Source organism: Vanacampus margaritifer, chromosome 10, assembly GCF_051991255.1.
Source record: "Vanacampus margaritifer isolate UIUO_Vmar chromosome 10, RoL_Vmar_1.0, whole genome shotgun sequence".
In the NCBI taxonomy this organism is placed as follows: Eukaryota; Metazoa; Chordata; class Actinopteri; order Syngnathiformes; family Syngnathidae; genus Vanacampus; species Vanacampus margaritifer.
This window is the reverse complement of record NC_135441.1, coordinates 9,418,539-9,432,111: the sequence shown is the minus strand read 5'-3', so window position 1 is coordinate 9,432,111 and position 13,573 is coordinate 9,418,539. Positions and strand designations below refer to the sequence as shown.

At 38.6% G+C, this 13,573-nt stretch overlaps 1 protein-coding gene across 1 annotated transcript; it reads left to right on the top strand.

Moving 5' to 3' along the window:
- The first annotated feature begins 3,912 nt into the window (after nucleotides 1–3,912).
- Nucleotides 3,913–12,979, top strand: zc4h2 (zinc finger, C4H2 domain containing). The gene is made up of 5 exons (XM_077578947.1): nucleotides 3,913–4,079; nucleotides 5,365–5,536; nucleotides 5,718–5,890; nucleotides 10,949–11,111; nucleotides 12,350–12,979. Exons 1-5 carry the CDS (start codon nucleotides 4,027–4,029, stop codon nucleotides 12,461–12,463), a joined length of 675 nt encoding a protein of 224 aa, XP_077435073.1. The 5' UTR covers nucleotides 3,913–4,026; the 3' UTR covers nucleotides 12,464–12,979.
- Nucleotides 12,980–13,573: the final 594 nt, after the last annotated feature.

Here is a 13,573-nt window from a genome sequence, read left to right as displayed (position 1 = left end):
CTTGCAATACCAACAAGGATTAGACGGAGTGAGAAAAGACCATTGTATTGTTCCCAAGTACCTCGCTCTCATTTAATCCAAAGGCTGCCTGGGGTCCTAGCATTACTTAAAGGCAGATCTCATCTGAGAACACTTCTCCTCATTTCATTTTGGTCATGTGTCACTTACCTTGGGCTGACATAATCTTTGTCTTCCACAAATGGTTTGATTTGAAATTCCAATACATAGAAAGATAGAAGTTGTCATAACAGCAATATTTACGGATGTACACTTGTGTAAATAACGTGGAAATTTCACCTGTGGTCTCTCTATTGCTTTCATTACATGTGTAGCCAAAGTAACATGTATGTTGTTGTTGAGACCAGATGAGGTGGCTTTCTCGGGTACTGTACTAGACAATAGGTGAAGAAGAAGCAGGTGAAGAACCACGACCACCAGGACTGTGATGTGGATTCAGTCTTTTACCTTTTCGAATGTACCGTATTTGAGGTTTTTGGCCAATCTATACCAAAAAGATGTCACAGTTTCTCGCTGACAAAAGGCACAAGGATGAAGGGACATGGTCTGTTTGATACATGACGACCCCACTACCACATCAGAGGAGCAAAATCCAACCGAGACTTAATGGTCTGAAAGGCTTCTTCGGTGGTTTGAAAACCACAATATCTGTGTAAACAAATAACCATTGCCACATAAATCACCAAGATACAGATTTACCAGATTTTATTGCAGCCGTAAAACCTTCAATCGCGTCTCTGCGAAAAGGCAAAAAAATGGTTAGCGAATGACTGGATTGTATGAATTCTCAGTGGCACAATTTTTTGCCTCGAGTGTTTCCTCCTCAATAGCATTACCAATAGCATTCGTTTTACGATCAGTGTACGATCTGTGTGCGTGTGTGTGTCCTTTGTCTCTTGACCCTGTTTTTACTGCGTAAAGCATCTTGTGATTCAATGTTTGTAGGAAAAGTACTATATAAATTGAAGATTTATTGCAAAATTTTTAGACAGTAACAGTTTTCTTACGCAGCAAAGGAGAGTTAAAATTTCAGTGTTAACTTTTTGAGAGGCGATTTTAACTCCTGAAGTCTAATTTTAATATTTTTAGAGTTAAATAATGTCCTAAGTAGGGGAGATGTAGATTAATTCTGCAGGGATAATTAAACTCCGCCTTCACATTGGTACTCCAATTTGAGATAGACGAGTCAGCACCATTTTGATTCTCTTCACTTGTCATACGAAACACTGACATTCGAACAGAAGGAATTTGGACACATAAATCATTTTCCCTTCCCAGCAAGACTGCTTAAGTTTGCCTCGTGAACATTTCAGTTATAGCCAGTTATACACTAACTGCCGTGTATTTTTTCGAGTGCAAAAGTCTTGGGCCACTATTACATTTGTTGTACAGTACATCTGCTTGACTGCTTCACCACAACAACACAATGCACAGCGCATTGTGAATCTGGCGGTTCATGGCTGAGGACAACATCCTGGTAATGTGATTATTTTCTCTCTCTCTCTCTCCTAAGTTCAAGGGTGTGATTAGGTGGACCATTTTTAAAAACGTGGCTGCCATCAAGATGAGCAGAGCTGCAGAGGATCTCAGAAGAACCCTTCTGAGAATGTGTGAAGGGCGTGAGGACTGGGAGAGAGTGTGAGACTTCAGAGGGATTACTTCGAAGGAGAAAACTTGTCATTTGTACACCCTAAAAACAGATTTGTCAACTTGACCAAAAAAAGGTTAAATTTGACCAATCTAGCTGGTAATTATGTGTTCGACAGATCCTTTGGTTAAAACAACCACTCTAGAATGGTAGGTGTTTTCAACCAATGTATATTGGTGATTGGTCATAACGATACAAATTGGTAATTCTGACCAAGATATTGGTTATTCTGTGTTATAGGCTGACAAAAGTAGCTACCACTGATTGTCACACCCACCTAAGTGGGTCGAAATTTGTTCTCTGCATTTGACCCATCCCCTGAGGAGCGGTGAGCAACAGCAGGGGCCACACTCAGGAATCATTTGGTGATCAAGCCCCCCAATTCCAACCCATAATGCTGAGTGTCAAACTGGGAGGCAAATGGGTCCCATTATTAGTCTTTGGTATGACCCGGCTAAGGATTGAACCCACAACCTCCAAGTCACCAGAGAAGACACTCTACCAATAGTCCACTGAGCTGGTCACACATCAAGTGATCTATCTAGAAACACATTTCCATTTTTAAACACTATAATATCATACATTATAATATATTGTAATCACATATAATGATTAAGAAATACATTTAGAATACAATAAATTGATACAATGAATATATTTCCAAGTGATCGATCTCGATTTACTTTCTATTGTAACCAATTCATTGGTTGTTTGGCTAACCAATTAAATTGGTATTCCCGTAACCACCCGGAATGGTCAATATCTGACCAATCTATTGGTTAATCAAGCCAATATGTTCTTACTTTACTAGATTGGTAGTTTTTTTTTTAACCAATCCATTTTTAGAGTGTAGTTTGAATTTGAAATATCTTCTGTCATCTTTTGTGACTCCAGTCCCGGAACATTAAATAATAATAATAATAATAATAATAATAATACCTCATATTTTAAATTATGTAGGCCTACTTGAAACAATATTGTAAAAAAAAAAAATCCCTAGGATGTAATTATTGATGTAATATGTAGTGTTATATCAATATGTTTAGGTAATAACAAACAATTATTATGATTATTAAAATAATAATCATAATAATAATGTATTTATTTTTTTATCCTAAACTGAGAAAGGGAGAGTCTTTCAGAGAAGAAGTGAGACAGGCTCTTGGTGTGCCAAGATGATGTGGGAGACAGGCGAGAGTGCTTGGTGGTGGAATGGGGAAGTGCAGGAAAGCATACGGGGAAAGCGGTTCGCTAAGAAGTTGCACACAGAGGACTGAGAGGAGACCGAGGCAAGTTTATTAGGAGATTTATTGCAAGGCGAGGTAGAAGCAGCAAAGGCCAAATAGGAGGCATATGATGACCTGTATTCCAGGTTGGATATTAAAGAGGAAGAGAACTGTGCAGGTTTGCCAGACAGAGAGCTAGAGGTGGGAAGGATATGCAGCAAGTTAGCATAATTACTAATTAAAGATAGAGATGGAAATGTGTTGACACCATTAGTGCACTGTATGGATGTAAAGAATATAAAATGAGAGAAAAAAGAAAAAAAAGAAGAGTAGAAGAAGCCGGTAGACTATCTCACTGAAGGCTTGGGAGCTGTGGACACGTAGCGAACTAACTGAGCTCAGCGTGGGGTCTTATGAGGCAGGGAAAAGAGGGACAGCAGTGGCATGGAAGAATATGAACCAAGTAGCAATAACACTGATGTCAACAGATCTGGAGAAGCAATATATTTCCCATCCATGGCCTTAAGATAAATAAGCAATGTTGTATGAGAATAACGGCAAATGTGTTGTCTAATCTGAAATAACACATTCAGGTAAGGGTGTCTGTAAGGGTGTTTTTTTCCCCCTTGCAGTTTTTAATCATTAGCTAATGTAGCATTTGGCATTATACAGTTCACATTAATGTATTAATGCTAGGAAAGCTGTTTGGACCGTTTAATTTTAATAGCACGTTGCTTGCTGTGTTTGAAACATTTTATTTCACGGTGTCCCGTTAGCAAAACTGTTATTGTATATATAACCAAAAAAAATAAACTTTTGGATTTTAAATACATTTCAGAGTCTGTACTTTTTGACATTGAGTAAAGGAAGGAAAACGTTAAGTCGTTTTTCAGCACCTCAGTTAGAATGTGAGTTCTTTTGCCACATTTAAACATATACTTTTGGCGTATGAGAGGCAGACTACTTCCTGGCTCGTTTCAGCTACAGCTTCACCTTGAGCTCGCGCGCTCGTGTGCGCGGTCACGTCGGCCATTGTTTTTTTTTTTTTTTTTTTTTTTTTTGTAAATCAACAAGAGAGACCACCCGGCAACACGGCGGCATCAGCTGGGCAACGAGCAAAGGGATTTCTTCATCATGACGGACGAACAAGAAATCATGTGCAAGTTAGAAAACATCCTAGAAGTACGGTAAGGCACGAAAACACGCCAGACGATCAAAAGCCTGATGCTTGTGAAAGGTCAGCGAATGCAACACTGGACAGCCAAAGAAGAGCCCCCCTTGGCTGCTTTGTTACTCTGTTAGCTAACGGAAGCTAGCATTGGTTAGCAGTGGCTGCGCTCCTCCTCCGCTAAACGGACAAAGCTCGCCTTTGTTTATTTTCAACATGTCTTGCCGTAATTGCATAGATGCACACAGGCTGCAGCTGACACATACGGATAATCATACGTTCGTCAGCATTCCAGATGTGTAGGGAAATTCCAGATGTGGTCTGCGAGGCAGCGCTGTGGTCGAGCTAGCTAATTAGCCAGTAGCAGTCTGTCAGGATGTAACTCACTGTCCATTCATTGCTCGCTGGCTGAATGGTACACAATATTGTTTTTGTTGTTGTTGTTTTTAAATAATATATTTGGGAATATTTGCAGTATATACACTGCACTGTACAAAGACGCATTTACCCGCAGCTCATTTTGTAGTAATTGCGTTATTATTTGTTATGCTAAACATGACAAAGTTACAGTCGCATCTCGATTACGTTATCATTTTCACTTTTTCAAAAAGAGCATACCTGTGCCATTAATCTGAGCAACAGTAAAGTCAAGTGCAAGTGACAATAGCCTTCTCGAATTTGTTGTCAATCACTAAAAAAATCACTAGTAGTAGGGTTGGTTTATTTACAAATTATATAGTATATTAATCTTACGTTATAGCTTCCATGGTCAAGGTTAATAAAATGTGCTTATTGCTATCTCTTAAATTATTTAGCCAGTCCATCAGTAATCATGTTAAGTACATTCAGAATTTCCACCACGTTCTTACTTGAATCAACACACCTGTTCACGCTGTAGTCTATCACTAACGTAATCAAAACAGTAAAGTCATAATGTTATATAATAATATAATATATTTATTAGATGCACATCAAGGGCATAAATCGAAAACAATCCCAATGAATACAGTAAATATGGCGTGAACTGCGTGTCTTCTTGTTACACACGTAACCACATTGAAAACGAGTTCATTACGCGCCTTATGTAACCTCAATATGTCATATATCCGTCAGTCAGTACCATCGTAAACTGATGAGTCGGGACCCCTTGAAATTTTTTTGAACTACTTGTCTGCAACCCGTTTATGGGCCCCATGCAGTCTACCTGTTGCGACTCACTGGATGCTGTTGTTTACAGGTTTCCATTAATTGATTTTCTGATGTGAACATTTGAACAAGATAAGTGCCTTTTTTTGTGCCAACAGGAACAAAACAGTCCAAATGCAAAAGATCAAGTCTCGTCTGAAGATTGAGTTTGAGGCTCTGGAGTCTGAGGAGAAGCATCTGAAAGAGTACAAGCAGGAGATGGATCTCCTCCTGCAGGAGAAGATGGCACATGTGGAGGAGCTGCGGCTCATCCATGCAGATATCAATGTGGTGAGTGCGTGCTGCCACAATTGCGGAGCAGCACCATTTTTCATCATCATCATTATAGCATGTGTTATTAGAACTTCAAGTAACTTTTATATGGGTGTACAAGAAAACAAATTGCTTTTACAAATTGTAAACCGTTGTTTACGGAGTTTAGGATTTTAGGTGTGTTTTTGTTTTTCCAAAGATGGAAAGCACAATCAAGCAGTCTGAAAATGACCTGAACAAGCTGCTAGAAACAACTCGCCGTCTGCATGATGAGTACAAACCTCTGAAGGAGCATGTTGATGCGCTGAGGATGACTTTGGGACTGCACAGACTCCCTCACCTCAACGAAGAAGAGGAGAAGCTCTCCCTGGAGTCAGTATAACACACCTACACACGCGCACACCACTAGACAATTCCAGTTTACAATACAGTGGATAGGTACTGGGCCCACTGATATTTACACCCCAAAAATTCTCTCTGCAAAAAAATGTGTCTGGGGCTCTAATGAGTACAGAGGGGGAAAAAAATGCTTTTGAAGGGTGACTTTGGGGTGGGGGTGGGCGAGTCATAAAATATTTGAGCGCTTGTTCTTCTCAAGAAATTATGGTAAACCCCTTTAGGCTTTTGTTGAGTCTTATGAACAAATCAAATCGGTTTCATTTAAATTCACAATTCACAACAGATGTCAACTCAAGCCACTCTACATGTGGAACAGGTCTAAAAACCACACTCCACACACATTAAAGAAATCTAACGGAGCCCCACATGAGGAAAGACTACGGCAACAGAGGCAATGGTAAATCTCTGTCAAAAGAAGAAACCTCAAGCAGAACCGAGACTTGGTGTGGGGTGGCTGTTTGCCTCGATTGATTGGGTTTAGATGGAGAGGCAGAAAGAATGAGAGGAAGGGATGATAAAACAATGTGAACTAAGGGATGACCCAGCATTAGCCCAAGTCATTCTTGACTATAAGACACGGGTGTCAAATTCAACACTCATAGGCCGGATCCGGCCCACCACATCATTTTATGTGGCCCAAAAAAGTAAATAAAGTGTTTCCTTTCGTTTTCATTTTAGCTGAAAATCTGTACCGAAATTGCAATTTTCTTCACGTGAACAGGCCTTGCAGGCATTTATTTTTACAAACTCCTTTCTTAGCATAGATGGTATTCACATTATGTCATGTGCCGTTTTGATTAACTCATTCACTGCCATTGACGGTATAGACGTCAAAAATTCATTTGAACGATTTCTATTAGTTTAACATTTTTTCCCACTTTTGCTAACAAGTGTATGAAAACCTAGACTTTTTTATTGTAATTTTAGAACAGATATAAAATTTGTAATTAATTGTTAGTTAACTAGTGAAGTCATGTGATTAATTACAATTAAACATTTTAATCGCCTGACGCCCCTAATTAAAAAAAAGGGGAGTCAGACGATTACAATTTCTAATCGTAATTAATTGCATGACTTATACGTTATAAATTTACAATAAAAATGTTTTTCTAGGTTTTCATAAAAAATGAAATGAAATGAAAAAATGTTAAACTAATAGAAATAGTTCACATGAATTTTTGACGTCTATAGTCGTCAATGGCAGTGAATGAGTTAAGGTACCGTATTTCGGACTATAGTGTTAACTGAAAGCTCTACCTCACATTTTACTTGGAGAGATTCTGGCAAGATCGGATAAATGTAAACCTCGGAGCGTAGTGCTCTTTTAGGTTCATAAAGCATTGCAAGCTCTGTAAGGTATTAAGGGTGCATGAACATTTAGTGCTTTATAGATGAGAGGACGGATTTTACATTCAATTCAACATTTTATAGTCAGCCAGTGAATTGAAGGCTGCACTGGACAAATAGAATCCTTTCTCCTCGTTCAAGTCTCAAACTTGAACTGTAGCATTTTGGACCAGCTTGGGAGTCTTTGGAGACTTGCAGTCAGGTCCATTGTAAATATTGGGACATATTGGCAAAGGCACATATACAAATTGTTGTAATTCCAACACCGTTCACCTAAATGGTCTCATATTAAAGCTGAAAGGCTGCCGCTAAAGCACATCTTTTTCGTTTGATTTCAAATCTACTGTGGTGGTGTTAGAGTAAAGAAAATGAGAATTGTCTTGATGTCGAATCATCAATCGAACATCTTGACCACCAGATTTATTTTTAGCCAGAGCTAGCCACAGCTAGCGGCTCACATATATCACGATAGCATTTATGGTAAAAGCATATTTAGCATTTCCCTTAATCAAAATGGTCAGAACACACTTTGATAGACTTTGTCGGTTGGAAATCTTTTCGATGCATCTTTACAATTCCGGACACTTCTTTGTCCGATCCCATTCAACATTCCAGGGACCACCACACAATGTGGGGCAAATGACGGCATGTGAATACTATTTAGAAGTTTCATTTCACATCTTTGTTCGCCCAATTTTGCACCTTTGTGAAGCGGTTTGTGAAAATCCGGAATGAATGAACAAAATTAATTAATCAAAGTAACTTGTAGTAAGCAACGCGAGCGCTCCTCAGCATTTGCTTGCGCTGTTTCGCTGGCCGCAATTGTTTGCCACACAATTGTTTGACCCACCAAATGGCTGCGGGGTCGATATGAAGGGGTCGGTGACGTCATGTAAATACTTAAGCATTAGTGGTGCAGAAAATGCTTGAATGGGTAGAAGTTATCGCGCATGCAATTCTTTATTTATTTAAGGTATGGCTGAAGATAGGATAGCTGATTGGTTTCTTTCATAAATGAAGTATGTAAAGACAGCAAGCCCAAGCAACTGCATGATGCAACTATTGACATATGTTTACAAAGTGTAAGTGATCTGACAAGTACAATTTAACCCAATTCAAGGCAGTTCCTTTTGTTCACTGGCAACAAATAAAAAAAATAAGATGATATATTGTGTGTAAGGCTGTTCCTAGATCTAGCAAGAGCACCACAGACTAAACCTTTGTTTGTAGTAACAAGGAGGTCATCAGTTACGTTCACGAGTGTCTCAGTCAGTATAATGATGTGTTTTAGTAAGCCCCTGTTTTGTAGGAAGCCATTGTTTAGCAGTTGCTTTTTTGAAAGGAAGATTAGTTATGGGTCAATAACATTGCTCTACACACATTTTAGTGCCAAGAATATTTCAACGGTTGTATGTTATTTTGATGTCGCTGAATTTGGAAATGACTTATTTTTTTTTTTTCGAATTGGCTCTAGTTTTTGTGATCTTCCATATTCGTGTTTTTTGTGTGCACATTTTGATATGATTCTCTTTTTGCTAGAACTTTGATGAGGCCGTATCTGCCTTTTCAACATGTCCATACGGTATCCTTTCATTTTTTATGCAATATTATGAAAGATGGCAATCATTTCAGAGAGCCTTCTAAATGCAAGTCATGTTTCATGGGAAAATGAAGCAAAAACATTTTGAAAATGATTAAGGAGTATTAGCATTAACTAATTCACTGCCATTTACGGCTATAGACGTCAAAAATTCATTTAAACTATTTCTATTAGTTTAACATTTTCCCTAGGAACCTAGGAAAAAAATATTGTACATTTAGAACAGATATAACATTTGTGATTAATCGTGAGTTAACTATTGAAGTCCATCCATCCATCCATTTTCTAACCGCTTGTCCTCACAAGGGTCGCAGGGGGTGCTGGAGCCTATCCCAGCTCGCTTCGGGCAGTAGGCGGGGCACACCCTGAACTGGTTGCCAGCCAATCGCAGGGCACACAGAGACAAGCAACCATCCACACTCACAATCACACCTATGGACAATTTAGAGTGTTCAATTAACCTGCCATGCATGTCTTTGGAATGTGGGAGGAAACCGGAGCACCCGGAGGAAACCCACGCTATTGAAGTCATGCAATTAATTACAATTACAATTTTACGCCTGACGTGATTTAAAAAAAGAAAAGATTATTAATAATTAGGGGATTACAATTTTTAATCGAATTTATTTTATTTATTTATTAATTTAATCGCATGACTTCACTAGTTAACTCGCGATTAATAACACATTTTATATCTGTTCTATATGTACAATAAAAAAATCTAGGTTTTCATACTCTTGTTAACAAAAGTGGGGAAAAATGTTAAACTAATAGAAATATTTCAAATTAATTTTGGACGTCTATGGCCGTCGTCAATGGCAGTAAATGAGTTAAAAAAGGAACAAACACTACTTTTAGCAACAATCAAAGTAAATTTTGTACACTGCCAAAGTACATTAATCAATAATATAATACAAAGAAATTAGTCAATATTTACAAATATTCTTCCGCAGTTCATGTGAGACCAACATTCAGTGATTATTATTCGTCGTTGGCCTCTGGTGGGAGAGAGAGCGGCTGGGGACGAGAGATGGGTGGTTGGGCAGTTGCAGACCGACTCAAAAATGGATCGGCCATTCGGGAAACTCTTGAAATTACCGATGGCCAGCCCACCCCTGCATTGTGGAGGGTTGCAATCGAGGTGAAAGATTTTCTCTTGTGTGTTCTGAGCGCCTGTTTCTATGACGGAGTTGTTTTGAGCAGATCAATGCTGTCTGGAGGAGTTGTGCCATTCCGGAGCCGTGTCTGTGTGCTTGTAGGGCAGAGCAGTTCATCTGCAGTCTGTTTATCTGAAGATATTGGTTCATTGGGAACATTTTAACTAAACATCTCCCGCAAATTCTAATTCAGAGCCTGTTCGCCAAATCTGTGATCATCGATTGGTTGTTGACCAGCTCAATGCGTCTGTAACCACTAGGCTGCTGACCATCACTCTTATTCTGTTGCTGTCAGACTCCCTAGTGCTACGTCTCACTATTAGAAAAGTAATTCTGCAATTTTATTTTTTTTACCTTTAGTAAATGCCTATTGAAATTGACCTACTGAAGGTGTGCTAGAGCAAATGGAATCACACCTTTCAATTTCGATTTGATTTTCAAATACTCTTGAGAGAAAGTGACACATCTGCATGAAATGAGCTGTGACGCAAAGACAATTCAGTCGAAATATAACATTTTGACAAAAATACATATTTAGTGAATAATTTATTGAACATAAAATTATGCGATGTGTTGCGTTGATGGAAGGCAGTAATACTTTAATTAATACGTGGTGCGTTGACGGATATAAAGCTGACCCATTACATTTGTTCTTCATTGAATTGTACTCCATCACAAACCCATTCTGAAAGGAACCAGAGAGCATAATAAAATAGGATATCACTTTTTTTTTTCAGCACTCCCCACCTATGCACAAAGACACTCACATTAAAACACTCTCACTCGTTGTAACCCCAAAAAAAAAAGGGAACGTGAGCTTGTTTTCTTTTGTGTTGATGTACCTGATGTGCAATGGGATGGAGTTTGTGAGATCCTGCAAATGAGACTCACAGCCAGCCCTGTCCGTCTTGTCTTTGTCGTCAACAGTTACTTTGAGAAGCAAAAAGCAGAGTGGCAAAAGGAGCCACACGAGCCGGCCATCCCGGAATCCCTTGCCGCCGCTGCGGCAGCGGCACAGCAGCTTCAGGTGTCCCGGAAACAAGATGCCCGCCAGACGGCCACCTTCAGGCAGCAACCACCACCCATGAAGGTATCTGCCGGCCCAAAAGCACTCAAGAGGGGAACAACTCTAGTGATGGGATTGTATTGGCATTACATTGTTTATAATTACTATGCTACACTGTTCTTAATTAATTTTAAATACAATGGTACCTTGACTAACAAGTAACAAGCCCGTAAAATTAAATCAATATTCATCATTGAAATACTGCATTCTAGTTCAACGCACTATTTTTTTTAATCATATTGTTGCTGTTCTGTGAAAAACACTTAAGTTCATTTTTGTCTTTTTTCTTTTCTTTTTTTTTTACATTTTTCCCTCAGTCCACGTGTGGCTGTCATTTTTTACAAATTATTGACTAATCTAAATTGTTCAAAATGGATTGCTCATTAAAAATGATGCAATCTTAATGGTTGAACAAAAATACCGTTTTGGGGGTCTCCTGAAAAGTGACAATTTTGGAAGTATGAGGTTTTGGTCCAAAGCCAGCGATATACAAGTTGCATCTGAGTATGATTTAAAGGACAAGCTTATGAAAAAATATGGTAATTTAAAAAAAAAAGGGGACAGAAAAAAACCTTGAAACCTTGGTGTGTTTTTTCCTGTAATTAATATAAATTGATGCCTTGAAGTCTGAGTCCAGGTCTTAAAGGCTGATTTGATTACCCACAATTCTCAGTTAGAATTAATTGGCTTTTGTCATTCCTGTTAACGAAAGAGAACACACTTTTGGATTTGCTGCACTAACATCACATTTATATAAGGGTGACATGTTTTTAAAAAAAGTTTTCAAATGGAACAACAAAATTGAGCTATAATCCAAATGGAATTGCAAAAATGGGGGAAAACAAAAAATTATTATAAAATGAATCTTTCATACCAGCCCAGCAGGCGACTTAATTAGTATTTGTTTGTTCTGCTTGTTCTACCAACTTCAAATCTGAATAATGTCTTTTGCAAACCATTCCTTCCGCAATCAAAATACACAGATATGCAAATTGTTGTGTTTTTCATGTAACAGTTTACAATTATGTTCTGGACAAAGATTTATTAGCAGATGAGACCACGGTTTACTCTATTTTGTTTAAGGAGTGTTTAGTCATTGTTATAGTCATCACATACTTGCACGTACCTGCACTGAATATTAAACATGTCTGTTCAGATTTTGCGTGGAAATGGATGGTGACGGTGTTGTTTTGCATTTTGAGAGCCGTTTTCAAATGTCTGAGGTTTCAGACTAAACACAGTCTCCTTTATCCTCACTACAGGCCTGCCTGTCGTGCCACCAGCAGATTCACCGCAATGCTCCCATCTGTCCACTGTGCAAGGCCAAGAGCCGCTCACGCAACCCAAAGAAGCCCAAGAGGAAGCCGGACGAGTAGATACTTGACTCCATTTACTGCAAACTGGCACAGAAGTGACAGCTACACATTGCAATTTGGCTAAATGTATTATTGGTACTGTAGCTTATTCGATATCAGTCTACCACTGAGCCAGGATTGGGTCATATCTTCATTGTGTGTTTCGATCTGTGCTTTTCGTGTGTTAATATGTAACTTTATGACTTCATCATTAGGTTTATTATCTCTCAATTGTGTTCCTGCAATAAAATAACAAAACAGTCAGTCATTTTCGTCATGTTTATTGCCTTAGATAAAGAACTGTAATTTATGTTTTCTGCTTCTTTTTTTTACAAAAAAAAATTCATTGCTTGCATGCTTCTGTGGTTGTCAATTGTGATTTGTGCCAAAAAAAAGGAAAACAAAATAATGTTGTTTTACAATGTTTAAGTGACCATTGACCCATATGGGGAAAAACAGCCAGACGTATTTACTTTAAATTGTGTTGTAAGTTTTAATACAGTGATATGAAAATAAATGTTTCTTTTGTAACTAAAACAGACAAGTTTGTGTTATTTTTATTAGAAACTTTTCATCTTCAAAATATCAGAATCCAACCAAAACTTTTTTGACTCGGGTATCGTTTTGTTGTTTCTGTACCACCCCGACCAAAGTTCTTTTTCTTGTAGCAATGCTCCAAGACATACAAAACCGTGTGCAGTGCAAATGAAAGGCAGAGTGACTTCACAGGCCCCACATACACTCGCTTCACCAGCGGTGAGCACGAGACAAACAAAGCCGCGTTAAACAGGATGGTCAAATGTGGATGGTAAAAGAACAACGGGCTGTGAAAATCAACAATACGCTTCCTTCCATAACGTGAACCTCAACCAAAGCCAATCTATCTTATAGTTATCTTGTTAACTAACTGGAGAAAATACACGTCTTCATCTCCGTTGGACAATCGGATCGGTGTGGCCCGCATATTTAAAAACAAAGACATATTTGACTCCACCTTAACATTGTCGCTCACATTGTACAAACGCTGTGCCTGTCATGTCTGCTGCTATCTGCCTGAAAAAGGACAGAGAGGTCCTGCTAAATGAGTTCCTGTAGTGTTTTTGTCACAGTAACCCCTCATTTCATCTGTTG

Bases quoted from the DNA above. Each gene is read 5' to 3' on its own strand.
- zc4h2 (XM_077578947.1), top strand. From the start codon at position 4,027: ATGACGGACGAACAAGAAATCATGTGCAAGTTAGAAAACATCCTAGAA. The intron at 4,080-5,364 runs GTAAGGCACGAA...TTGTGCCAACAG, and splicing joins GAAAACATCCTAGAAGTACG to GAACAAAACAGTCCAAATGC. The intron at 5,537-5,717 runs GTGAGTGCGTGC...GTTTTTCCAAAG, and splicing joins TCCATGCAGATATCAATGTG to ATGGAAAGCACAATCAAGCA.